This window comes from Hemicordylus capensis, chromosome 1 (assembly GCF_027244095.1).
Source record: "Hemicordylus capensis ecotype Gifberg chromosome 1, rHemCap1.1.pri, whole genome shotgun sequence".
Taxonomy (NCBI): domain Eukaryota; kingdom Metazoa; phylum Chordata; class Lepidosauria; order Squamata; family Cordylidae; genus Hemicordylus; species Hemicordylus capensis.
In genome coordinates, this window is record NC_069657.1 from 381,528,884 (window position 1) to 381,556,263 (window position 27,380).

Consider the following 27,380-nt stretch of genomic DNA (forward strand, 5'->3'; position numbering starts at 1 on the left):
ATCGCATCTGTCAGAACCCATGGTTACAGTTGGCAGTGAGGCTAGAAAGTTTTTTAAAGCAGATATTTAGGCTGCATTCAGATGTAACAGCTAACCTCAGTAAATCGTGGCCGAGGTTGTAACTCTCTAATGTCTGAACGTGCGAAACCATGGTTAAGGCCCAAAAGCTACCTCCAGTTTGCCTTGCAAAACTCAAATTTGAATCTTAGGTTTTCTTTAAGGTTCGCTGTGAACAACTGAGGTTTTGCTGCCACAGAATTGTGTCTGACTGCTGACGCAGATATAACCGCGATTTCACACAGATTTTCAAACTGCAATCATAGAGGCAGTGGCACAGACCTGCCCGAGGACATGGGTGCTCCATGCTGTCGGCAATTCTCATTGGCAGCCTCTCAGAAAACCAGCCCTGCCCCTCCTGTCAGGTATGGAGTTCCCAGGTTACAGGAATGCCGCTATGCCTCATCCCCGACATATCAGCCTGTCAAGCTGCACAGTCGCTTGGGGGCATTCCCTCTTCCCATTCTATCCCTTTCTCCCCCCATCCGGCAAGTGGTAGGGAAAGGACATGAGATTACAGGACAGATACCCAGTGCCCTGCTCCCCAAGAAGAGAGCAGCAGTCATGTATGTTCACTAGCCCAAACCTTCCAAGTGGCAACATAAGCAGGGTAGCCCATCACAGTGCCAGGAGGGGTACATTTCACATATAGGTTGGGGAAGAGGCACCCAGTCCCTTCCCCTTTGGGGGATATCTGCTCCCTAGTCTTGCTCATGTGAAGAACTGTCTGTGGGCACTAATTCCAAATGCACAAGGTGGTATTCATGTCGTACAGGAATGGTCCTCTCTGTGCTAGAGACCTAGCCAATTATCTCTCAAACCACTCTCTCAAGAGAGTGGCAGACTAAAGGGAGCAAGGGAAAATGCTCTATGCAGGAAAGCTACAGGGATGGGTACATGGGCGAGTGCTGTACTGGTCTTGGCGATCGCCGCCAAGCTGCTTTCAAACCCTGCACCTTGCCAGCCTGCACAACCATGTGAGGATGTGCACCTCTGCCCGTGACCCTAAAGGGCAAGCACAATGTTCTGGCACAGCTGGAAACTGGGGGCTCTCCTCTCCTGGGATTCCCTACAACAGAAGATCTGCATACGGTGCCATGCTGGACTGAGCCTGGGAACTTTGAATGAGGTTAAAGAGCCATGTCCAACCACTGTGTCTACACTGTCCACCATAAGCAGGTATGACCTGGCAAAGGGCCCTCTCATGGCAGGGATAGCCAGCATGAGCACAGCATCTCCTCTCTGGCCAGGGAACAAATATTTGGGGGTAGAAGCTCCTCCTGTACAGGTTTGGGGGGGCTATCAGAAGCAGGGATTCTGGAGCAGCCAAGTTCTATCTTTCTCACTTGAAAGGTTGGGGAAGGGGCCCAGACTTTTTCCGGGGGGGGGGCGGGTTTCTTGCTCCCTGGGCTTACTCATGATCAAGGCCGGAAACGAGGGTCAGTAGTGCCCTAGTACTAGGGGAGAGTACTGCGAGGAATGAGTGACCCTACCCAGGGCGCAGTGCTCAATCATAAGTGAAAGGCCATGGGGAGAACCCCTCACAACTCATGAGAAGAACCATCGAAGGGAAGGGGGAAGAACAACCAACTACAATCACCAATATTATGCAACAGTGAAGCATCCCCTTCTCCTACAGACAGCCCTCTCACTAAAGTGTCAGGGCACTGGGGCTCTCAATAGAGCAAGATTGCTTTGTGGATGGCAGCCATTGGGAAGAGTACCCTGGAGACAGCTTTCCACGTCTTGGGAACCGCGGCCAAGCTGTTGCAAAAATGTGCCACCTGCCACTCTGCCCACCCATGTGGAGATGTGCACTCCTGCCCTCACTCCCAGGGGCACCACCACCATCCCAGAGGAGCTGGAAACCATGAGAGCTGCATACAGTGGCATGCCAGGCCAGACCTAAGAATTCTGAATGGGTTTAAGGGTCAGTGCCGCAGCACAGTGTCCGCACCATCCATGCAAATTATTGGTGGGTGGGATACTCTTGACAGGCTTTGAAAGGCAGCCCCCCCGAAGGGATTCCCAAGCAGCCCAGTTCTGAACTCACTTTTAAAGGTGCTGCTCTCTGGCCCCTCCCACCCCACTCTCCATCAGTCACATTGTTTCGGGGGCCCACAGATTCAGCTTCAAATCTGTGCACATCCCTAATATTTATTACATTTATATTCTGTTCTTCCTCTGAGGAGCTCAGAGTGGTGTACATGATTATTTTTATCCTCACAACCACCTTGTGAGGTACGCTAGGCTGAGAGATACATGACTGGCCCAGAGTCACCCAGTGAGTTTCATGGTTGAGTGGAGATTCGAACTAGAGTCTTCCCGGTCCTAGTCCAACACTCTAACCACTATGCTATGCTGGCTCTATATAAGCTGCCAAGTCAGACCATTGGTCCAGTACCATGTATTCCAACTAACAGCAGCTTTTGAAAGACTCAAGCAGAGGCTTTCCCTAGAACTGTTTTCAGAGATCTTTTAACTGAACACCCCACTTGTGGAGGCCAGACAAATTATTGTACTCTGCAGCTTGAGTCAAGCAAAAATGTTGCTGTTCAGAAAGGACTATTATGTTCACTGAGCTGCAATGCCGCTTATAGAGATTTTATTGTCCTGCTAAGTCTCTTGTAAATTGTAATATTGTTTGCTTTATTTTTGGATTGTTTTTATTGTTAAGTTGCTTTGATTCTGACAGAGAAAAGCAGGGCAAGAATTTTTTTAAAAATAAATCAATTTAAAAAATGCTGACATCCAAACTAAGAGCTACAAGTGGAAAATACTTCTGCATGCACATGGAAAGGAGGAATGATTTTCAGTTATTCCTCTTTCTCTCTACAGCTGCTTGTGCCTCCCAAAAATATATCCTTGGGGTTTGGGGACATTCAGGAACATATTTTTGGGATGCACAGGCAGCTGCAGAGAGAAAGAGGGGATCACCAAGAATTGCCCCACATCCCTGAGTGTGCAGAAAGTTTTCTACATGCAAAAAAAAATTGGATGTCAGTATTTAATTTTAGAATGTGAGACCTTTGCGGACAGAGAGCCATCTTATTTATTATTTCTCTGAGTAAACCGCCCTGAGCTATTTTTGGAAGGGCGGTATAGAAATTGAAATAATAATTATAATAATATTTATTGATCTATTTTTTACAAACATATAAAATACTTCTATAAACAGCACTGCAATTCAACAAGCATCATAGGCATTCCTGAACAGTCATGTTTTTCACCAAGAGCCTCAAGCCATAGAGTACAGGGGTTTGTCTGGCCTCCAAAGGAAGGACTGCCAAATAAATCAACAGAGATACAAGGAACTGAACTGGGGACTTTCTCTATGCAGAGCACGTGCACTACATTATGGCTCACCACCTGGGATTTCGGAGGTGCCACACACGGATTTCGGAGGTGCCACACCTGCCTATTAGCAAAGCTCAAAGGCATCCTTGAAACTAGGGACATTCAGACAAAAAATAGCAAATTATGTGCAGGACTAAACTATAGCAGGCAGTCTGTCTTGACAATAAAATGTGTATAAACTCCAAGTTAATAAGTTTAATTCTTGAAATAAAGCAACAATAGGCATAACTGATTAGTCCTAAGAGTCAGTCTCTACTAAGAAGTCACCTAATGATTAGTATTCTGTATCCATGTTTGAAAGTTAAAAGCTGTGGGTACCAGCACACTAAATTTGTCAAAAACTACTTAACTGAAATTAATACTGACATTTGAAACCCAGATTATCTTATCTAGAAAAAAGACACTTGAAGTTTTAGATGGGCACATATTGACAATAATCAAAGAATAGTAAGAAATTACTTCATAAAGATAAAACAATGATAAATTTAGAAAATGGTGTGAAGTTTTGCACTTCGATTATCTGCAATTTTCTCTAAAAGCAAAACACGCTTCATTATTAGAGATATAGAAAAATATCAAACAAGGTCAATAAAAAACTTTCAAATATCAACCTTTTCCTACTTCTTGACAACCAGAGGCTCTCAATAAATTTGTAAGTTGTGTTTAAGCCTTCAGACGAATTTCCAATTATGCATTTCTGTTCTTGTTCTACACTCGTATATACGTATAAAAATGAAAATTAGTTCACATAAATAGTAAATCCTTATTTGGCCACTTATCTCCAACAATTCTTACACCACTTCCTCCCCACCCATCCTATGTTTCCCCTTTGCACACACTGGTTTCTACATCCATAAAGCCCTCTCCTGAGATAACTCAACTTGAAGCAGTCAGGGACTTCATTCTTCCTTATCAATATCCCCAGTAAGTGGCAAACAAAAAATGTGTTAGGATAGGAAGGAAGTATATCATTAATAACCTGAATCACTTCCTAGACTTTATTGTTCTATTGTTAATTAATGGTGAATATGTTAGAGACCAGCTTCCAACCAGACCCTTGGGGCATCCCTTTGAATATCTTCAATTAATGGAGCGAGACTGTCAGGAATGGGATATGAACCAATCATTCCCTCACAGCTCTGTGTTTGTTATTGGCTATTTGCTGAGACAGAATACTAGTATACTGGTCATGCTTACCAAGGCAACCTTTACATTTTGCTTAAGCAAAACAAAAATGCTAGAGGTGAGTCATGAATACGGGGGCATTGACCCTGACTTTATGTCAGGAAATTTCATCAAGCACTGAGAGGTAGCCAGCCTTGCACACACTTGAGAAAGCAGCACTCATTTTAATGAGCAAAGGGAAAGGATGAGAAGAAAGCTGTTTCTTATTTAGGCTTACAAGGCAACAAGTGCAGAAGCAGAACAAACTCTAAAAATCCCTCAATCCTGATTTGAAGAGGGTTATATTCATCATACTATAAAGGCTCTATACCTACTCAGACCTCTACTACAATGTTTAAAATATATCATTTTGTGAACATACATTGATAAGGCCTAGTTCAAATACAATTACTGAACAAGAATTTAAGAATTAGGAACACAGTACCACTATCCTCTCCTCTCAAGTTTTGATTAAATATGGTTTAAATGAGTCTATGTATGTTTCTCAACACACTTCAACAAAGCTGATTAAAAGTGGGTTTTCAAAGCGAGTTTAGGAACATACTCTGATTCATTTCAACCAGAATTAGAACAGTCATACATAATGCTGAATTCTGCTAGAGAGGTAGCAGTGGAAATTTTCATACAAAAAGGCAGGAGTAGAGAGATACATTGTACATGCATGGTAAGTTAACAGCACAGTATCCTGCAACCTATTCCCTGAACATTCAAGGAGCCACTGGATTTTCAAATGCAATTTGGATAACCCTCCTGTTGATAATCAACCCCACACTCCTGGGGCGATTCACATGACCGTGCCTGAGGTTGGGCGGGTGGGCGGGCAAGGCTCAACCTACCTTCCCCCAGACGACCACTCCGAGCCCCCGCGGCGTGCACGCCATGCACCCACATGACCAGAGCTGCCAGAAGCAACATGGATGAATCTCTGCACTGCTCCGAGCAGCGCTGGTAAAGAGAGAATGAGATTCCTTGTCCCGGCCTCTGTGAATCCCACTGTGCACCATCTGTCGCTGTGCACTAGGAGATTCCCCCAGGGGACAGGAGCTCTAGGTGCCTGTCTCTTGGTCAGAGTGATCTGCAAGCAGCTCACACAGCCTCACAATCCCAGTAGCCTGGTTAAGGGCAAATCTGCACCCTTAACCTCGGCTAACAGCTGGGCTTCAGTGCTGGGTTTAGCACTGAAGTACTGTCAGGATCAGTCTTCCCTCTAACAGGGATTCCCAGATGTTTTTGACTGCAACTCTCAGAATCCCCAGCTGTAATGGCTTTTGCTTGGGGATTATGGGAGTTGTAGTCAACAATACCTGGGAATCCCTGTTAAGAGGGAACACTGGATCCTGGCGGTTCTCACAGGCAGCCAAGCCCAGACTTGTCTGCTCATGAGAACAGCCTCCCTGATTCCTTAACCACATCCTCACTCCACACCTCCTTCCCCTACCCACTATGGGGCAAAATGAGTGTCCTGCTTACTGTAGCGGGAAAGAGACAGAAGACAGACATAGAACTGGCAGTGAAAAAGACATGAAAAGTCATGCTGTATTCTCCTTTGTAGTTGCAAGCTGTTAGAGGAAGAAGCAGGGGTCCACACATTTTGGCTGGCCTTAGTAAACAACCAAAATTTGTGGAGATTATGATCCTAAACTTCCCAGCTCCTCTTAAATGCAACATGAGGTCAGGGATGATTCCCTATTCAAAGCTATGGGGCTTATCCACATTATTCTGTGCTCAAGACACATTTGGAGAATCCATGAAGCACACCATGACTGCAGAGATAATCCCTTCCCCTCTTCTGCAACTCTAAGTTCAGAAGGAGGGTGGGCACCTGATAAAATTGCAAGAACAACGATAACAAATATTTATATACCGCTTTTCAACAAAAGTTTGCAAAACGGTTTAAGAGATACCACCATGGTAAGTAAGTGTGTGGACCTTTGAACAGGAGATTCTCCAGATTGAGTTCTATAATGTATTACTTTTAAATGGCTGGTCCCCTGATCCATTTTAAGCGCCCATGTTTGTTGAATTATTTTATTTTATTTTATTTTATTAATTAATTAATTAAACAAACCTATTTCTATACCGCCCAAAATGCAGGCCTCTGGGCAGTTTATAACAAAACAATAAAAACAAGTAAAAATTAAAACTATGTTAAAACTATTAAATACCATCAAACTATTAAAACAGTATCTAATTAAAAGCTTGAGTGAACAAATGTGTCTTGACTGCCTTTTTAAAAGTTGTAAGAGATGGGGAGGCTCTTATTTCAGCAGGAGTGTGTACCAAAGCCTCGGGACAGCGGCAGAGAAGGCCGATACCCGAATAGCCACCTGACGAGCTGGTGGCAACTGCAGACCAACCTCTCCTAATGATCTCACTGGGCTGTGTGGCTCATAGCGAAGATGACGTTCTCTTAAATACCCATATTTAATCAAAACTTGAGAGAAGAGGATAGTGGTATCCTCCTTGTTGGACTTTCACAGAAGGGACTTCCACTGCTGGGACTCTACCAAACAGTGAAGGAGAGTAGTCAAGCCTTCTTTCCTTCATAGAGGACTTGGGGGAGGAAAAATGAAATTATCTCTCCCCTGTGAGCTGGAGTTTTGCTAGAAGCACCTGCTGTGTCACCGCTGCTGCCACCACCTTCTACAAAGCCCAGCACAAGAGAGAGAAAGCACCCAATTTTTAATCCCCTGAATAACAGAGGAGGAAAGGAGGAGTGGTTCTTTCTCTCTGCTTCCACCACCTACAGAAGCCCAGCACTAGATCAAACACTCCTCCCTTCCTCAAGTTCCTTTCACAGGCCACAGACTTGGAAAGGGAGGAATAATGGCAACCACAAACCATAGCTTGGCTAATAAACCAAGCTATGATTTGTGGACTCCTGTCAGTACACAAAACTATACAAAATTACTTCATCACTATTTCCTAGCATTTGATCAGTTATCTAATCCCTGGATTAGGAATTAATTACTTTAAGATCTCTTAAAGTAAGAGATCTTGTAAAATAAACTACAATAGCTTCGCATAAGTATTATTTGTTTCTGTTACTGAATTATGGTTATGTAGAATTATGGTTATGTAAGCATGAGGAAGTTGAAAGAGGCCAATGGCAAGTTAGAAATGTGTGATAAAATGTTTCTTAAAGAAATATTACTCTCAAAACAAAACCAATTCTACAGATAAGCATCCCATAAGTATTGCCTTTCTTTGCCCATTAACTTGCTTCTAGTTTTTGCAGTCCTGAAAGTGTTCTTCAAATCTTATATCGCTTCTGCAAGGTTGGCTAAAGAAGTGCAACATTACTAAATTCTTTAATTCACATTGTCTGCCAGAACAATTGAACTTTTAACCAGTGCATGCTGCAGCTAGAAAGTTAAAGCCACTAAATCATCATAGAAGTATTTCACTAGCGGCCATTTGTACAGAAACACCGCCATGAATCGCTGATAAACTTTTGCAGTATGGCATTACAAAGGACAACCCTGCAAACAATTACAGTCCCCCTTACTCTCTGTAAGAGCAAGCCCTATGAATGCATCAGTTTTGGGGGTGCAGGGGAAGGTATCATTAAGAAAATGGAGAGAGGGCAGGGGGAAAAGGACAAATGTACATTCAGAATAAGTGTGAGCATGTCCTCAAGAAGAGTCAGTAGCAGCTTCCCTTCTGAGGCAAACAGAACTTTTTTTTTTGGTGGGGAGGAGGAGACAGACTTTTATGCATCAAATGTGGGCAATGGATACACAGTCCTCTCTCCCATACCATTTCAATCCAGACTGGGCTCCTTGGACAAACATGTTATTGTCTTTCCTTAAAAAAAAAAAAAAAAAAAAACACCCCAAAAAAGCCATAGACATGTTGAACATCTTGTCTAGTTTGACCCTTAAGAGAAGTTTTACACAACCAATTCTCAACACAGATATCAGTTGTGGGTCACACATGGCCAATGCACACACATTTTGCCATACACACCAACCGTGAAAATTCATTACCTGGTGGGGCTTTCTACCAAGTACAGGCATTTTCTCTGAGTTACAAATACCCGTACATACAAACAAAGCTCCATTGCATATTACTACTACCACTACGACGATGAATATTTATATACCACTCTTCAACCAAAGTTCTCAAAGCAGTTTACATAGAAAAACAAATACATAATTAATTAACATGGTCCCCTGTCCATTAACAGAGCCCCCAATTTAAGAAAACAAGTGTTTCTCAAAATTATTTTACAAGCAATCAAGGATACAATACATCCTTTTGTATTATTAATAGTGTCCTCTGAATAGACTGCATTTTAAATCAGCAGCAAGAGTGATTGTCAGTTTGGAGGTCCAATTCCTTACCATTTCCTAAAGGCAGCTGGGCTATATTATTATTGAGCATAAATGATTGTGAGTAGACAGTTATGGAAAAATCAGGTACACATTAATCCACTTATACTGTACTGGTTTATTCTAGACAGCTGCATACTGAACAAAAGCTAACAACAGTTTGACAAAAAGGGCAATGACTTAAGGCTATTTACATCAAGCACCTCCCATACTGGAAATCTGAATCAGTGCCTCTGATCAAAGAAATGAATTTCACATGTTCATTACCAGCATGAAAAAAAGATTATTTAGCCTCTTGCAGTACTTAAAAAAGAATATCTTGCAGAAGTGACAATTTGTGAAGGCCAGAAGGAAATACTCAAGAAACACCATAACATAAAAACTACTAGAGTAGTTCATGCTGTCATCCAGCATATTGTGTTTTATTGATCTCAGTTATTGTGATTACTGTGTAACTAAAATAGGCAAAGATATATTTAACACCTACTTTAAAAACATCCATTGTTCCAGGACATTTACTTCATAAGAACTCTTATTAGTTTCTATATCTTACATTCATTTACGCAAAGGGACTAATTGTCTTCAATTCACACGGATGCTCCTGGGGAGTATCAATATACCTTATTAATAAAAGCAACTTATTAAGCCATAAACTGCAACATGAACCTTTTCTTTTATATACATTGCAATTTCTAGACTGAAATGTGCTCAATTCAAAGAAGGGGAAATTATATTTATTCTTAGGTCACCTTTCTGAAAGTTCAAACAACAAAAAGCAAGACAGCAAGCTGGGAACAAAAGCAGAGTTTTCAGACGGATAGCCTTGAACATTAACCAGCTAAGACAACACTGTCTCCTTTACTTGAAGGAATGTCCACTAGGCCCAGAGCTTGGGGCATTGTTCTATAATTAATTTATTCACCATGTAGGTAAGTCTACAGAGTTCATTCAACCAATTAAAAATGTCATTGCCTACTCTCATCTGTTCAAGCACTATGTTCCACATCATTTTACAGATCAGGTTCACTCTAGTGATATATTACATTAATGTAGGGGGTGGGGGAGAAACTACCAGTTCTTGCTTACTGTATTTGATTATTTTGGTTTGATAACCAAACCCTTCAATTTCATTGTTAAGCATGAGATATAAGGGAAAACACTTCAAGAAATTTAGCTCCAACATTTAAACAATATATATTAATTATTTACAAATAAGAGACACCCAGCTATGTTGTCACAGTGATAACAGCACTACAGGTAAGCCCCTAACTGCCCAGGCTCCTTGTATTTCTTCCAGTGCACATATATTTAGCTGTTACTCAAAGCCGAGACATTCAGCAGAATGAGGTATGGAGCAGGATATGTGAAATTATTCTTTCTTCACTGCTGCTGGGGTGAAAAAAGAATGAATTAGCCCTCACGCTATGATTGTTAGATACCAAACTCTTACTGCAGTGAAGATACTGTTCTTTGTCAGCACCTCCTCTTTAGATTGGCAAAAGTTTTATGTCACAGCTGTGCATTCACAATTGCACAGAAGTGAGTGCCACCTCTAAATATCTAATCACTCTGACAATCTAAAAGGAACGAAGTGGATATTTTCCAAAAAGCAGATTTACACACACACACACCATCTCTCTTTTCTTGGGCATAAGCACCATTGAACATAATGGCATGTTTCCAAATAAACAAGCATGGTCCAGTTAAATTTTATTTGCTAAAAACCACTGATCATCACAAACATAATAACCAAGCACAGAATCAGTAACTACTTTCAATATTCTAGTTTTACCTCATCTTAATGTTATGATACTATAATATTAAATGGCTAAATATACCAATTTATGAATTACGAAGTGCACTGTAACTTTCATTTCATACACATACCCTATGTAGCTGAAAAACAAACAAAACAAAACTGTATCTGGCAGTTTCATCCAAAGTCTTTATGACATAAGATACAAACTGGGGTTTAACGTTGTTACATAGCAAAGACTATACCACAAGACTTCCTTCTATTTACAACTTCTCCTGAACTGCAGAGCTACATATGGCTATGCTTACAGCAGGATTATAAAAATCTAAGTAATTCCTCAATTTGCATATGTAAAAGGGGAGCAATTTTTGTACATTTTTAAAATGAGCATTCTCTGTACTAAAGTCTGAGGACTATTGCTTTCACTTGTCATCAAACAAAACAACTTTAATGTAAAATACAGATTGTGATATAGTACTTAACTCACCAGTTATTCCGTCAGAAAAAAATGATTTCATCAAACAAGGGGGGGGGAACATATGAAGCTTATTTACTGAAAACTGAATTGTGTAAAACATTTGATGTTATGCTATTCTCAGTTTTTCCAACACAGCTGATGTATAATTGTAGATATCCACTTCCCTCAAGAAAAACTTTACTCAACCAATGAAATAGCTTACAATATTTAATAACACAGATGGTAGGCAGTGCATACTGTTCAATATTTGCAAGGTTCTTTCCTAACTTACTCAAGAAATCTCTTTGTAAAGCCTGATTTATCAAATTGCAAGAAGCCTCCAATCAGTGGCTCAGTCAAGATGTTTAGATAACAATGTGCACAAGGTTCTACATTTATGTACAGTATAGGCTTATGAATAAGAAACACAGTATTACTATTACTTCAATCACATTTGCTTAAGACACTGACCAACAGCTATCAGTGCCTTTTCGTTAATAGGCATATGCCATGCAAATGCTCTCTGCATCCAAAAGTGAATAGCTTTTTGAAAAATCTCTGCATTCTTGCAGCAATATTTGTGCTGCAGACAATCTTCCCTCCTATAAAGGCACTTCAGAAGCTCAGAATTATTAATGCAACTGAACTCCTATTAAGTGAAAGTAAATTAAATCTAACCTCAAATGATGAAAGCACAACTGCTTAAAGGAGCTTTCCCCCCATCTCCATACTTTCAAGCGGAAAGCAAATGCCCCCTGTGCCTCCGCCAAACTACCGAAGCTGGCCGAGGCAGCCATGTCCTTATTCCGCTTCGAAAAGGGTGTTGCAAAAGAACTCCAGAACGCCGCGACACAGCAAGAGTTTAACACAACCAGCCCAACACACAAGCTTTCAAGGAGGAAAAGAGACCGCGATCTGGTGAAAGGCTCCAGCCCACCTCACATCAGGGAGCAGAGCTAGGACAGACATAACCCTCCGCGGCTGCTCCCCGTTCCCCCACCCCCATCCACGAGTGGTTTACCTTCATGATGAACTCAGGCTGCAGTAGACAAACCCGAAAGAGGTTGAGCTGCCGAGGCTGGACCTGAAATTTAAAGCAAAGCACTGAGCCACCGCACCACCCCCTTTCCCACCGGGGCCCGCTCTCTGGTGTGTGGGGGAAGCCGGCGGCGGGGGGGAAGCTTCTGCAGGAGCGTCTCCCCTGTCCCTAAGACCTCTCTCACCCTGCCTCTCCTTTTCCCTCCACATAGACCCCCTTCTCCCTCCCTCCTTCCCCAACCCCCCACAGCAGCCGCTTCCTCTCCGAGCCTCACACACCGCGGCTCATTCGCTGCCTTTGACGCCATTTCTGTCAGAGGAGAAACTTGCCACAACAACAACTGCTTCTTAACCGCCGCCCCCCCCCCCCGCCACCCCGCTCCTTACGAATCCCTCTCCGGGTACCGCCTGAGAAGGAACAAGCCCTTCGCCTTCGACTCTCTGGGAGTGGCTGCTACACCCCAAATAAGTGGGGTGGGCAAGGAGAGGGGCAGGTTGCGGGGTGTCCAGCCAGGACGAAGGTGCTTTCTCGTCCATGCAGACACACACACTTCCCTGCGGGAGGGGAGGCATCTCCATTGTACTAGGAGTCTAGGACAAGGAGAGAAGATGGGGGCGGCTCGGCATCCAGCTCTCAACATCCTCGTCGTCGTCCAGCTACCCCCCACCCCCACCCCATGTTAGGAGCTGCGGCTCCCCAAAGGATCTTCCCAGCAACCTGTCTGTGCCTCCCCCCCACGCCCCCGATTCCGCGGCAGGAGTTTTAGCAACAGCCGCAGTTCCCTGCCCAGAGCTGGTCAAGGCTCGAGGAAGCCGGGAAGGCGACGGCCGATAGTAAGAACCAAGGATCGCCTTTCCCTCCATCTCGTTTTCGACACAAGACTCCAAGATTACCCCCCACCCCCACCCCCCGCCTTTCCCCCTCCGAGACTCAAAGGTTTCGGATTCGGGGGGGGGGGAAGCGGCGAGTCCCGCCGCAGCCTCAACAAGGAGAAAAACAACAAGCCCGAAGCGCTTCGCTCTCACTCTCTTTCTCTCGCCGCCCCTGCAAGAGGCTCCAGCCTCCACAGAGGAGCTCGCCAACCACTTACAGCCACAGGGGCCAAGAAGCTCTTCCTCAGAGCTACGTTACCTTTGTTCCACGGCTGTCGTCCGCTCACTCGCGGGTCCCCCCTAACCTGCGGGGGGGGGAGGAGGATGGAGCCTCCTCCCAACGCAGGGCTCGATCCCTTAGCCAAAATCCCGGGCCTATCAAGCAGACGGTGGCCTGACTTTGGGGACAGGCGACGGCTCCCGCCCTGCAATAGCGAGGTCCAATCCTCCTTCCCGTCCGAACCCCGGTGGCGACGGCGACAGCAGCGGCTCTCCTCCAAGCTGTTCACTCCCCTCCCCCCAGATCCGAAGTGTGACTGATAGCTGTAAGCCCGCCTTACGAGTCTGCCATTGGCTTCAAATCCACAAGGCCCGCCCACTTTCTAACGCCATAAGCTTTTCTATCAGAAACACTGATGTAATTCTCTTTCCAGTTCTATGGAAACCGAGACTCGGAGCCGCGGAGGCTTTTGGGTAGCAAGGTTTTTCACTCATCCTTTCGTCGCAGACTCAGAAGGGGCGTTATTTCTCGTTGGAACTACGAATCCCATTATGCATCGGGAGGCAGAGAAGAGAATGAGAAAATGGGGGCGGGGGGGCAAGAGCCGAAGGGAGCTTATTAAAGCGGGTGTAGGAGGAGTTCGCGCCTGCGCCAAGAAGCTCTGGTGGCGCATTTTTCCCCCATCAGGCGAAGGTGGCGATTGAGCCAGAAGGGGGTGGGGCTTTGTGCTGGATTGAGACCGACCAAGGGCCGTTTAGAGTCGTGGGGGGGCGAACTTGTTTGGGGCTTGAAGAAGGAAGGCGACGGTAGGTTAGAATGGTTGTTGTTGAGGGTTATGTTTGCAAAAGGGGATCTATTTTCGCTGCCGCCTCACTCCACACTCACGCGCCCACTGTAACCGAATGGCGGGGGAGGGTGGAGTTCTCTACAGCCCCTTCCTTCCCCCGTTTCCTCATTTCGCCGGGCACGCGCTTCGAGGCTCCACCCTCTCTCCCTTGTTTCTATAAAGAGGGAGCCGCGGACGTATCGGAGAGGCATCGTAGTTCTTTTGTGGTGGAGTCAGCACAGTACGGTGTTTTCCTTTCAGAGCCTGCTTGTCGTATGAATACGACGAAGATTTCCTTCCAGGTGTGTGGGAGAAAAAGGGAAGGTTCTTGTGCTGGAGGGTGGCTGCTGTTCTCTAAGGTGTGTGTGTTACTGTCTCTTTTCCTTAGGTGTGTGTGTTACTGTCTTCAAAACCACTTAATGCTAATTAATAACCTTTTAGCTCACTTAATCGTTCTCTTTGCAGAAATTGAGTAGCTGAAAGCGTTATTTTTCCACCTCTTCAGTGCATACTGACAATACATTGCATAAACAGTGGAGTATGTAGAATAAAGGTGGTAGTTACGTTGTGTTTTGCTTGGGTCTTAACTTGATTCGTTTAAAGTTAAAGTGGTTTGATTAGTCTTACGTTTTTGGTACAGGATAAAATAACCTTAAACTCGTGTTGAAATATTTGGTATAAAAATGCAGTGTTGTAGATATGTTCTCATTTCTTCTAGCAATACTTTTGGAGATATTTGGAAGTCTAGAAATTTTCTTGATTTGGGGGAGTTCACATGTGTCTAGGTCTAAATGTGGGCTACTTCACTCATTACAGTACAGTTTTTCTAGCCCAAGCCAGACATTTTTGAACAGGCTTGTTTACTGTCACCTGCTCAGAGTGTTTTTGTACTGCAAGCCTATCATAATGATGTGAGAACTGAAGTGTGTTAGAAACTAGAAAAATGAGATGATCACAAAATGGATCAACCCAAAGTGATTCAGACTTTAATTGGCCATTTGATAGCAAAGTATTTATTTAAACACTAGCCAGTTATTTACCAAAGAATATTAAAACCTTGCTTGGAAATTCAATAAAGGGTTGACTTTCATTGGCTTAAAACTCTGTTGGTCTAATAGCTAAAGACCTATTTAATTTAACACAGCTTTAGTGTAGTGTTTAGTGTGTATGCTGTGTACAAATATTGGATTCCTGCAACTTCTTTGAGGACAAATCTCTGTCAAGATTCTGAGGATGCTGCGATACTGTGGATGGTTGTAGTTGAGAAGATGACATCTGGACTGAAGTGCTTAGTTTCTGTGTGAAACTTAGTTTCTGGCTATATATTGGCCAGCATTGTTTGTATTTTCTTATAGATTGTTATAGACTGGGATTCTGGTTCACTGAATAGTCACAAAAAGTAATAATATTAATTTCACAAAGATGATCTTAGTGAATGCATGCTATTTTCTTTATACCCTACTGAAATGAAGAACATGGTCTTCAATTCTTTCTAAACTTCTGCACTGGATAGTATTCATCAATACAGGCAAGGCTTTTATCTCTGTTTACTAAAACTAAAAGTTGCTCTGTCCTATGACCATCTCTCTCACAGAAAATCTGTGAAGGTATTGGGAAATGGTTAGAAATGACATGCCAGGACAACTTGCTAGATGTTTGTCAGTATGACTGCTGAATTGATTGGTAAGGGAATGTTACAGTTTCTGTATTTAAATTGCATGAGATGGCTTGTTACAGTTTGAAACATCTGCAGTGCAGCAGGAAACACCAGAGGTGGAATTGTGGTGGGCGGCGGCAGATTTTTCCCAGAAAGCTGGGCCCAGATAATGCTGGAGTGCACAGCTTTTGTCTTTGCCACAGAAATAGTTGCGAAATGAGTGTAGCTGCAAGATGAGTGATAATATACATTGTGAGATTATGGTAGAGAAATGCAAGGCCATTGTATTTTTATTAGCCAATATAGTTAGAGATGTGCATAAGTATACACTTTAGAAGCTTTTATAGTGGTGCTTTCTGGGCAACACAACTGTCAATTTTCCTGAAAGTACTACTTGGAAAGACATCACATAAAAATATAAATAAGGAGTATTTAAAGAAAAAGCAAACAATTGCCACAGACTTTATACTTCTGTGTTTCCCTGCAGCCTGAGTAGCACTAGCTTCCCTGCTTTGTTCTACTCACCTTCATATGGCACGAGCTGTATTTTTTTTTTAGGAAACCTCTAAATTACATTGCTAGTAAATACTACTTTCTTAAACAGACTGAACCATAACTCTTCAGAATCTTTTTAAAAATGGAACATGTGGGAGAGACATCTCAAAGAATTTTGCTGGAGCCATACAACTACCTGCTTGAACTACCAGGTAATGTTCCATTCTTTGAATATGTCAAACTAGATGGTCATAACAATCTTTGATCTGGTAGGAAGTTGGTCTAACAGGACTTCTGATTTTTCAGTTTAAAACCTAGGTTTATTGTATTCATCCATCTCCAAGATCAGCAATTTATTCTTCTCATTAATACCAGAGTACATTGCAAATTGTATGCTAGTTGGTCCTGTTTCTCATAGAATGATTTCCTGCAAATGTAATTGACTTGTTTATGTCCTGCTGTTGATCTCTCTTGGTCCCTGAACTATGTGGCAACTTCAGCTAGCTCATTTAAATTTTAATAATTTGTTTTAATAACTGTTTAATGCTGGTTTTGTGTCATGTATTTTAATCTGTGTTGACTTAAATATTTAAAATTTTGTACACTGCCTAGAGATGTATATATCAGGCAGTATAAAAATATGATGATGATAGATAAATTTTAAAACCCCTGATGTAGATTTGCACAGCTGTCTAGCCTGCTGCTTTTATTTTCCAAAAATTTTATTTAACTTTTACACTGTAATATTTGCAGCAAATTCTACTTTTAAAACTGTGCCACTGCCTTTCGTTATGCATGTCAGGACAAGTCAAACCATGTGCTCCTCATAAGGTGTCACTGAAAATCAGAATGAAGGAGTATTTTATGACTTTTGCTTGCCTTTTTATGAAAGTACTTGGCTATATTAACACCTAGCTTTATATCTCTCTGCCATCCCCAGCTGGAGAGGCTGTGACTGTCCTGAATAAGTGTCTGGAGGCAGTTTTGAATTGGGTGAGGGCTAACAAGTTGAAATTAAACCTGGAGAAGACAGATGTTCTCCTGGTTAGAACTGCTGGATAGGGATGTGCACGGAACCGGGTGGGGGTGGCTCGAAGGAGTGGGCGGTGTCACTTACCCCTTACCCCACTTCCCCCCCCCCCCCCCCCCCGGCGCTCGTTGTCTATAAAAGCCTTTGGAGTGGCAGTGTACCTCCCTGCTGCCCCTTCCCCCTTTTTGGCTGGAAGTACCAGGTGCACATGCACCCGTCTTGACTGTGCACACGTGACATGCACACATGCACTTGTGACGTGTGCACGCATGTCGCGTGCGTACATGTCAGGCGGGTGCATGTGTGCTCGGTACTTTTGGCCACTTCCGGCTGAAGGGGGGGAAAGGGTGGCAGGGAGGTACACTGCTGCCCTGAAAGCTTTTACAGACACCACTGGTGGGGGGAAAGCGGGGGAGGGGTAAGTGCACCCTCCCCCACCCTTAAAGTGACACCTCCCCCGTGTTCGAACCTGTTCGGAGAACCGTAAAAGGGCCTCCAAGCAGGTTCGTGCACATCCCTGCTGCTGGAGTGGGTTAGCATCCTGTTTGGGATGGGGGTGAACTCTACTTAATTTCCAGTGTTGTTATCCCACATTGATGCTTTCAGTTGCGCTTACAGTGGTGTTGTTAAATAAAAGTGTGGTGGTGGGAAATGAAGTTACTTCCAGTAGTGGTTTATGGTCAGAAGCATGGCTGGATCTGAACTTTCAGCATCCATAGTACTCACTGCTTTGACACAAGACAGTCAGTTGCTACATGGTTCTCATTCTTCATTTTCAGCCCTAGAAGTTTTTTGTAGAACATGTCAGAATATTGCTGTTAGTCCCAGAGTGCCTGGTGCAATCTCCTGGCTCTTGTCATTCTGACCTTGTGTTAGAGCCTGACTTGCATGAGCAGAGCAAAGTTCATGCAGAGGTCTTTCTGGCCCCCTTCTCCCCACAGCAGCCTCCTCAAAAGTTTCTCCTGAGGGTGAAGGGGCCCTCAAGGAGGTGATGGCTCAGTCGCCGAGGACTGTAGGCAGGAATTCCTGGAGAGTGAGCAGAAGCATCTTCCAAGAACTTCTGTGAGGAGAAGGGGACAAGGACAATTCCTTGTGCAATCTTTGTTATTATTCAAATTGGGATCCAACCCATTGTGGGTTTACTATCTTTAAATGTTAGAGCATTACACATGTGTAAATAGATATAAGTATCTAGTTAGCTGACATATAAGTTATCCATTTGTAAGGGAAGCAGATTGGTATTGGTCATATAGAATGCAATGGTCACAATCCATCCAAAGTTTAGCACTTAAGTCCCATTGAGTTAAATGAAGAGGGGATGCAGATTTACACATGTGCTTAACCTTTTTATTAGAAAAGTAGGATTAAAGAAAAATAGGCAAAAACTGCTTAACTTTGAATGGATCATTATTATAGCTTGCTGTTGAATCCAAACTGGCAAACTGTAGTTCCCCACAAACTAGTTTCCCTACAAATTAGGATTGGAAACAAAGGTTTGATTCTGATTTGCAGGGCAAGCATAAACCAGTTTGCTAATTTGGATGTAATACCAAATTATGGTTTGCTAAGAACAGGGAGGGAATTTATTGTATGAGATGAGAAGAAGAGAAGAGTGTACCCTTGAGGCTTGTTCACATAGCACCAAACTACAGATTGGCATTACATGAGATACCCAAGCTCAGCCAAACCGAGCCATAGTTAATACTTATGGCTCAGCCAACCAAGTGTTATGGATGCTTTTCATGTTTTCTCATGGAAGAAAACTGTTTTGCCTTATAACTACCAGTCCTTGTTCGTTGAAATTTCTGAACACTTATGATCTCATCCCATGCATGTTGGCTTGGAAGTAAGTCCCAATTTGTTCATTGGGCCTTCCGAATAATTGTGCAGCCTTAGCCATCAAGCAACTGATCGTGCGTAATATCCTTATTAACTGCTAAACACCTTGCTTTTTTTCCTGTTTCTCCCCTACCCAAGCTCAGCTACCTTTCCATTTTTATATCTTTCCTCCTACCCCCAATTAGAGCTCTCCTTTTTCTTTCAAGAAATGTACCAACAAAAAAAAAATAACTTAGCTTGTTCATAATAACTGGCAGGGTAGCAGCAATGAAGAACTGCATGATGGAGAAACAAAACTCCCAGCTTCAAGAGTCTTCCCCACTGACTCCTTGTTGCTGGACAGCAGCCTGTGGGTGGAACTATTAGTCTTAGACTCTGCCTACTAATCTTCCTGGTTCCTCCTTTCTTTTAGATGGCTCACTAGGAAATATAGTTTGTCCAAGTACAGCAGAGAGGAGCCCTCACCGCTTCTCAAAAGAATGCGTGCCTTTGCGTTTAGGAGGTTTGCCTCGGGTTCTCAGCAATGAAGATGTTAAGTTCAGATTCTGGTTCACTGGACACACTTCCTTAAACTGGTTTTGGGTTCATTTAAACTCTCTACTGTAGGACAAAGTCACTATGTCTGCAAGAGGAGTTTTGGTATTGACCATTATTGTGAAAATGATCAATCAATCATCTTTATTATGTTCCAAGACCAGCATAAGATAGTACAGAAAAGCATGATTAAAGGCAATTACAAAGCAGTATGGTCATCAAGTTGCATTAAAATTATTATAAAAATACATATTATACTAATTGTTATAAACCATATTTACTTTTTTAAAAGCCACTCTAAAACTATAGATAAAACTACTGCTAAAACACATTATGAAATCAGTATAAATCACTACATATGGAACCATAAAGCTATACTTTAAAATTATCTAATAATAAAAGCTATTACATGATATTTAAAAACTGCTACCCTTGAAACGGGGGCTATGAAATTATTAAAATTATAATGTACATACTGGAAAAAAAGCAGTGACTAAAACAGAGTATATAGGGTGGGAGTGCTAGAAGTTAGTGGTATAGACAGCAGTTCAAAGCTATACTGAGCTGATGCAAGGGGAAGGCCTGGCCGTCATGATCGACAGATCTTGTGCACTGCCACACAGAACTTGGCAGCGTTAAACATGAAGGCCGAAACTTCATCTGAAAGGAGCAAACGGGTATAGACATGGTTGGGCAGCCTGGGTACTTGTGAAGCAACAGAGAAATAAACATGGCCCTAATGTGTCTATAAAAGGGGCAGAGGGGAAGTATATGTTCTGTGGTTTCTACCTCCTCAGTGTCACAGGGGCAAAGTCTTTCTGCCATTGGGATCTTTCTGTATTGAAAATGGTCACATTGCACCAATAATATGCAGATGAAACATGCGTATAAATGGCATTCTTTTCTATAATAACAGATGCAACCTTGTGGCATAAAGCTGTGCTGAACAAATGACTGATCAGTACTAGTGGATTATTCTATAGCAAAGAGTGGCCTGTTAAATGTGGTAGTCTACTGACATTCTTGCCTGTGAACACACCAAATTAAAACCACACCCTAATACCTTGATGCTATTATTTCCTATGTCTAAATAATTTTAGGATTAGCTGTTGTGCAATTCAATAGAAAGTGAAATTGTAGAGGAACTTTAAATGTGTGGCTTTGTCAGATGCTCTGACAGTTGAGAAGTCTCTTGGTACTACTTAATGCAGAAGCATGGTAAGCTTATCAGAAGTAAGTGGATCTTCAATTCCAAGTCCAAACACCATATATTGTGCATATCTCCCCATGTTATGAACTATCTCTTTCGTAACCTTGGAAATTACCTGCGTTTGAATAGTGGCCAATAACTCCCCCGCACTTTATTCCCAGTGGTAATTACTACCAGGTGAATAGTAGAGGCTTGGATACTTTTTTCAGATAGTAATGTCTTCCTTTTTTTTTAATTTACAGGTAAGCAAGTCCGAACCAAACTCTCACAAGCTTTTAATCACTGGCTGAATGTTCCTGATGATAAACTACAGGTACACAGTTTTCTTGACTTAAAATGACATGCTGGTTAAGAAGTATTCTATGTAGTTCTGTAGTAATATGAAAATTGATTCTCCTTCCCTAAGGGCCAAACTACATGTTACATTAAACATTTAATTGGACCTAACATGTTTATTTTTTCTTTACTATGTAACAGTCACATGGCAGGAGGAGCCAATCCAAGTTGGGACTGCAGCATAAGATAGGGAGGTTTTAAGCTTTTATCCCTGATCTGAATCAACTGACATGTGTACATTCCCTTATGACTACTTTTAGGAGGGGAATTGCCATTGATACTAACTTAAGAGAGGGGGACCCAGAGAAGGGCCTCCAAAGGTTGCTAACATGCAGGTTTGTTTGCGGGCAGGTAGTCCTTCAGAAAGGTATCCACAGAGGTACTCACCAGAGGCAAGTGCCCCATGAGATCTAGTGAGAGAGATCCTCAGAGGCAACTGTTCTGCCCCAGCTCTCACTTTCATTGCATTTTAAAGGAGGTAAGAAACAGCTAGAGTGTTTCCCAGTGCAAGTGAACAGAAGTCTCTGCTAAGGATGTGCATGGAACCAGTTCAGAGGCCCTTTATGGGCCGGTTCAAACGACCAGCAGTTCTGCCAGTTCGAAGGTGGGGGGCATACCTTTAAAGGCAGGGGGCCCTTACCCCTTCTCACCATGTTTCCCCTGTCAGCACCCCATTTAAAAAGCCTCAGTCAGGACAACAGCATCCCTCCCTGCTGCCGTGTTGTCCTTGACTGGAAGTAAAAGGAAGTACTGGGTGCGCGTGTGCACTCTGGGTGCGTGTGCATATCTCACTCATCCACACATTGTGCACGTACATGAGTGCAATGTGTGCACACACATGAGCCGGGTACTTCCTTTTACTTCTGGCTGAGGACACCTGTGTGGCAGGGGAGGTATGCTGCCTCCCTGATGAAGATTTTTTAAATGACGCGCCGGCAGGGGAAATGCGGCAGGAGGGGTAAGGACACACTCCCCCACCCTTAAAGGTATGCATTCGAACCACGCCTCTGCTTCCGAGTATACTAGAGGGCTTGAGAGAGAGAGGGCTTGTTTTTTCTTATAAGAAATCAATAAGACCACCTCACTCACAAGCCCTTCAGTAAACATAGAAGCAAATATTTCCCTTGCTTGCACTAGGTATAAAAGAGGTAAGAAACACTACACAAATAAGACAACTCCCCTCCCTACCTTCCAAGCCATCTGTGCATGCCAGAGAATTGAAGGCGGAGGGGTTGCTGGTGAGCACAAATAGACCAACTGGCCTGGCCAATGTTTGTGGACCTATTCCCTAATGTCTGTGTAGCCTTGCATGAAGGGAGGATAAAAAAGACTGAGCCACTTGGGCTTGATATAAATTTGAGTTAAAATCAAACCTAGGCCTGATGCTCACTTTGCTTTCCAGACTGTTGCTTCCAAGTATTTTAAGGGGAAACAAAACTAAATACATGCTAAATAGTGCATGTTTTTCACACTTAGAAAAGAGGCTCATGTATTTTGTACATTGTATCCTGTATGTATATGGGGGTGGGTGGGAGGGAAGCTTCAGTACTGCAGTTGTGGAAATGAGCCAGTTGCAGTACTGTGAACATGTATAGGATCTATACACCTTGAGATGATTGTAATGAAAAGCTGGACTGATACTTAGCAAGGAAAGTTAAGAAAAAGCAAAGGACTGTACGTTGAAATCTGCTAGTAGGATATGGGGAAGTCTAAAACTAGTTATGGTTGGTAGTAACAGTTGTGACATCAAGTGGAATGCAGAACATTATTACTGTGTTTCTTTTTTATTAGGTTATCATTGAAGTAACAGAAATGTTGCACAATGCCAGTTTACTTATAGATGACATTGAAGATAATTCAAAGCTACGACGAGGATTTCCAGTGGCCCACAGCATCTATGGAATACCATCTGTAATAAATTGTGCAAACTTTGTATATTTCCTTGGCTTGGAGAAGGTTTTAACACTTGATCATCCGGATGCTGTAAAAGTGTTCACCCGCCAACTGCTGGAACTCCATAAGGGCCAAGGCTTGGATATTTACTGGAGAGATACTTACACCTGTCCCACTGAAGCAGAATATAAAGCCATGGTTCTGCAAAAGACAGGTGGCCTTTTTGGACTAGCTGTTGGCCTCATGCAGTTGTTCTCTAATTATAAAAAAGATTTAAAACCACTCCTTAACACCCTTGGGCTCTTTTTCCAAATTAGAGATGACTATGCAAACTTGCACTCCAAAGAATATAGTGAGAACAAAAGTTTTTGTGAAGACCTAACTGAAGGAAAGTTCTCATTTCCAACTATCCATGCTATATGGTCCAGACCAGAGAGCACACAGGTGCAGAATATTCTGCGACAGAGGACAGAAAATGTGGACATAAAAAAATATTGTGTACATTACCTTGAGAATGTAGGTTCATTTGAATATACTCAGAAAACACTAAAAGAACTTGAGTCTGAGGCTTATAAACAAATTGAATCACTTGGAGGGAACCCTGAGCTTGTTGCATTGGTTGAATATTTAAGCAAAATGTTCAGGGACAATGAAAATTAATTGCCAATCATTGTTTGGAAACTTTCAACAATCAAGAAAACTCAAATTTCCCAACTGTTGCTGTACAGGAGCTGCACTTAACCATATTATAAGGGGTAATTGGGTCTTTTTATATGTTCAAAATAGACTATTTTCACCTGCTTATACAATATTGCATAGTGCTACAACCTTCCATTAAAATAAAGCTACCAAAACTTACTCAAGCGCTTTCATTTATAATCCCCCTTTTTTTTTTAAACTGGATTTTTAGTTCTGACCAAGATATACTTAAGAAAATAAGTACAGGAGGACACAAAGTTCTGATTTCAGTGCTCTATTAAGTTTGTCTTTATCTTGTTTTAGTTTGTCCAGGCATGTATTCTTGCATTTTCTTATTTCCTTTCCCCTAACCTTGAGGCAATAGATTAATCTATCCTTTTAATATGGAAATATTTGAGTAGGGTGTGGATGGCAAGTACGTCAGTCCAGGGCATAAGCTGTAATAGAACAGCCATCAAGAAACTCTTAGCTAAGCTACTGTTAAGTTTTTGTGACTTATTTTGTGTACAGTGCGAGAAAAGACATGGTAGTCATGCATTTCCAATGGCTTCTCTCCTATTCTTACATACCTAAATCAAGCATGTAAAACATGGCATAATGGGGAATGGGAAAGAAACCTAGCCCATCTTGAAGAATTTCCGAGACAAAAACAAGGCATATACTGAAACCATAAGTAACTTACAAACCAAAATGTAATTTGTGCTTATTTGTTGATGCTTTTAGTACAAATGAGGGAAAGTTGGAGAATCAAATTTTCAAGTGTACATAACAAATGGAACACAGTCTGGGCACAGGGAAAAGAACCTTGATTGATCAAGGTTGCAGCGTATGGAAGTAGACCATCACACTTACAATGCCACCCTCTTCAGACAAAGTGCCAGAAGTGTGGTGGGGTTAGGGTTTCCTTCCTGCTTTCCCTTCATGAGCAGTGCTTGCCTTCCATTTTATAACATCTGAAAAGTGCTTTAGTGAAATGAGGTCACATGAAATTGTTTCATGTATTTGCTAAATGACCTGAAATGAAATACATGGCAATATATTTATTCAAGTAAACTTATTTAAAATGTTCAGAAGGCTGCCCCAAGCAGCTGCCACAGCCTTTATATCAATTTGCTATTGTGTTAATAGTGATTAGTAAAAAATTGAAGAGTGAGATAATGGTGAAAACCCACCCCACAAAAAACCACCCTATAACTATTTGGCTGAATTAATTGTATTAAGGTTTACAGATATTTCGATACAAAGTAGTTACTTTGATTAATACACACGAACAGAAATGTTTTTATACGAACAGAAAAGCAGTTAAATAGCAGCTAAAATGCTATTGGACGTTTGTCCTCGCCCCCTTCCCAGCACCTCTTCACTTGCTAGACGTAGCCGCTCTGTATTTCAAGAAGCTCAAGTCAGGCAGCAACAAAAATAACCCAACCTAGCTAATGCACACTTGTATGTCAACACGCTATTCTTCCCGCCCTTAACAGATCCCACATAATGCCGGGAAAGGGCATGATGTTCTGTCTTTTTCTCCGTTGCAGGACAAGATTGACTTTTATTAGAGAACTAGTGGTTTTGTAGCCCGTTGGATAACAGGCGCTAGGGGAGCTCTGCGCTCCAGACCACCGCCGCCATTACCCCTCCCGCCCGCGGCTCTGGCCGGGCCCGCCACTCACCACCGCCCGCGGCTCCGGCCGGACCCGCCACCCACCGCCGCCCGTGGCTCCGGCCTGGTCCACTGCTGCCCGGGCCCACCGCCGCATTCTTCTCCGCCGCCTCGTCCGGCGGCCATCCTGGGTGGCCAGAAGCGGCCGCCCCGAAGAAGCCAGGTAAGCGGCAGCACGGCCAGGCCTCGGCCATGGCTCTGCCGCCTCCTTGGCCACGCTGTCTCCTCTGGCCGAGGCGGCGGCTTTGCCGCCGCCTTGGCCAGTGTCCCCTGCCGCCGCTTACCCGGCTTCTTCGGGGCGGCCGCTTCTGGCCACCCAAGATGGCCGCCGGGTGCTGGCGGTCCTGGCTCCCTGGCTCTGTTCTGGCCATCCGTGGCCAGAACAGAGCCAGGGAGGCACGGACACAAGCTTGGTGTCGGTCCACGGACCGACACCAAGCGTTTTATAGATAAGGATGTTTAGCATATGGTTTACAAAAGCAACAGTGAATAGAATTTCCCGATAAAACTAACGAATGTGTGGTTGCGATGGTAGAGAGAATAAAGCACTGTACACGAGTTCCTACAGGTTTGGGCAGAGTCCGGTTAAAAGAGTTCTCTAACACTTTGTATTAGAGACACACAATTATAAGTCGGCAGGCACCACCCTCTCTTCACCCCCACCGCACCCGACAGACGAGTTCCCTTTCCCAGGCTTCTTGATATAGCCCAAGAGCCTATGGGGGCGCTCAGTCTTGTGTTTGCGTAGAGCTCTTATAACGATGACTGCAGCGCTTCCGGTGGGAAAGGAGTACAGCAGCAGACTTCTATTCAGGAGGCCGGATCAACGGCGCGGGCGGCGGCGGCGGCGGCGGCAGGCTTGCCTACCATTTATGCAAAGGAGGCGAGGGAGGCAGTTGCTCGAAGAGAAGGGGGCCCGAACGCTCGATTCCCTCAAGCTGGTGGACGGGCTGACTGGCACGCGCATGCTCGCGCTCTTCCTAGAACGATAGAAGGTGACGTCATTTTCTCCCTTTTTAAACCAGCTTTTTAGGTGCACCGGCGCGCCGCAGTCCACCTCAAGCAGAGCAGAGGCAATAGCCGCAATGGGGCAGCCCCACTGATCTTCGTGTTTTCGTTCGCTTTTCTTCGCTAGCGTAATAGAAAAGCAGGGGGGAGAGACGAAGGGAGTTGCACCCCGGCGCCTTTTATCAGTTAAGCGCCTCGCGCTCTCCGCCTGGCCATTAGGAGCTATAACGCTGCCCGCCTCTTCCTCTTCCTCCGCCTCAAATGGCGTAGCCTTGAGGGAGCGCGTGAGGCACGCCTCTGCCCTTACCCACCGTGACGCAGGTGGGCATCTTTCTCGGCCTGCTTAGCGGGCATGCGGGGCTCTCCTAGAGTTTAAACGTTTATTGAAAGGACTTTTTCGCCGGACTCTCCCCTAAAAATCTCAAAAGTCGTCCGTGTCTTTGGAAAACATCCGAAACAATTTTATCCTGGAGATTAGAGAGTCTCAGGGGAGTAAGGAGTGAGTGGCTTGTTTCCAAAGGAGGAAAAAGAAAAAGAGTGCGGCTCCTTGGGAGAAAAGGAAAACTTGCATTTATAAACAAGAGAGTTAAGGAATCCTTTCCCGGCAAGCACACACACGTACACGTAAAAGGGCTTGCAATTTGCAAGCATATTAATATCTTTCTGTGAGTAGCTTTTTTTTTGCCCCTTTGTCTATGAAGTATCATTTCCCCATGCTTTCCAATGGGAGAGTTTCCCCACATTTTCTGGCACGTTAATGAATCTTTCTGGAGGTTTGGATTTTTGTGGTCGTCTCTGCAAGGTCTGGAACTTTCCTGCTAAAATGGTATATGTTTATCTTTTAAAGATTTGGTCTAGGAGTTTAATGGCAGTCATTCAGTCAGCGAGGGCTTGCAGTTTGCGAACATATCTTATC

The 27,380-nt window shown here is 43.4% G+C and overlaps 3 protein-coding genes across 24 annotated transcripts in view; 2 read left to right on the plus strand and 1 right to left on the minus strand.

Annotated features, from left to right (window-relative positions):
- ARID4B (AT-rich interaction domain 4B) overlaps positions 1 to 13,703 on the minus strand; it is a 198,303-nt gene extending 184,600 nt beyond the window's left edge. The window contains exons 1-2 of one of the 3 annotated variants that reach the window (XM_053299581.1): positions 13,317 to 13,703; positions 12,168 to 12,230 (exon numbers count right to left, since the gene is read on the minus strand). In XM_053299581.1, the coding sequence (XP_053155556.1) occupies positions 12,168 to 12,173 (6 nt within the window). In that variant the 5' untranslated portion in view covers positions 12,174 to 12,230; positions 13,317 to 13,703. The remainder of the gene's footprint in view (positions 1 to 12,167; positions 12,231 to 13,316) is intronic. The other 2 variants (XM_053299573.1, XM_053299591.1) reach the window with 2 other exon arrangements.
- Positions 13,704 to 13,875: 172 nt separating this feature from the next.
- GGPS1 (geranylgeranyl diphosphate synthase 1) lies at positions 13,876 to 23,955 on the plus strand. 10 transcript variants are annotated; one of them, XM_053299663.1, is made up of 7 exons: positions 13,876 to 14,083; positions 14,365 to 14,462; positions 16,365 to 16,467; positions 17,196 to 17,248; positions 21,111 to 21,181; positions 21,556 to 21,682; positions 22,996 to 23,955. In XM_053299663.1, the coding sequence occupies exons 6-7, from the start codon at positions 21,608 to 21,610 to the stop codon at positions 23,755 to 23,757; spliced, it is 837 nt and encodes a 278-aa protein (XP_053155638.1). In that variant the 5' UTR covers positions 13,876 to 14,083; positions 14,365 to 14,462; positions 16,365 to 16,467; positions 17,196 to 17,248; positions 21,111 to 21,181; positions 21,556 to 21,607; the 3' UTR covers positions 23,758 to 23,955. The 10 variants fall into 10 exon arrangements, with proteins under 10 accessions (XP_053155638.1, XP_053155618.1, XP_053155610.1 ...); XM_053299643.1 differs by lacking the exons at positions 17,196 to 17,248; positions 21,556 to 21,682 and adding an exon at positions 15,576 to 15,631 and having other exon boundaries at positions 13,878 to 14,083; positions 14,287 to 14,462; XM_053299635.1 differs by lacking the exons at positions 17,196 to 17,248; positions 21,556 to 21,682 and adding an exon at positions 15,576 to 15,631 and having other exon boundaries at positions 13,878 to 14,083.
- Positions 23,956 to 26,181: 2,226 nt separating this feature from the next.
- TBCE (tubulin folding cofactor E) overlaps positions 26,182 to 27,380 on the plus strand; it is a 68,420-nt gene continuing 67,221 nt past the window's right edge. For 5 of the 11 annotated variants that reach the window (XM_053299695.1, XM_053299791.1, XM_053299701.1 and 2 more), the window contains exon 1: positions 26,794 to 27,129. The gene's annotated coding sequence lies outside the window, so the exon portion shown is untranslated. The other 6 variants (XM_053299749.1, XM_053299771.1, XM_053299722.1 and 3 more) reach the window with 5 other exon arrangements.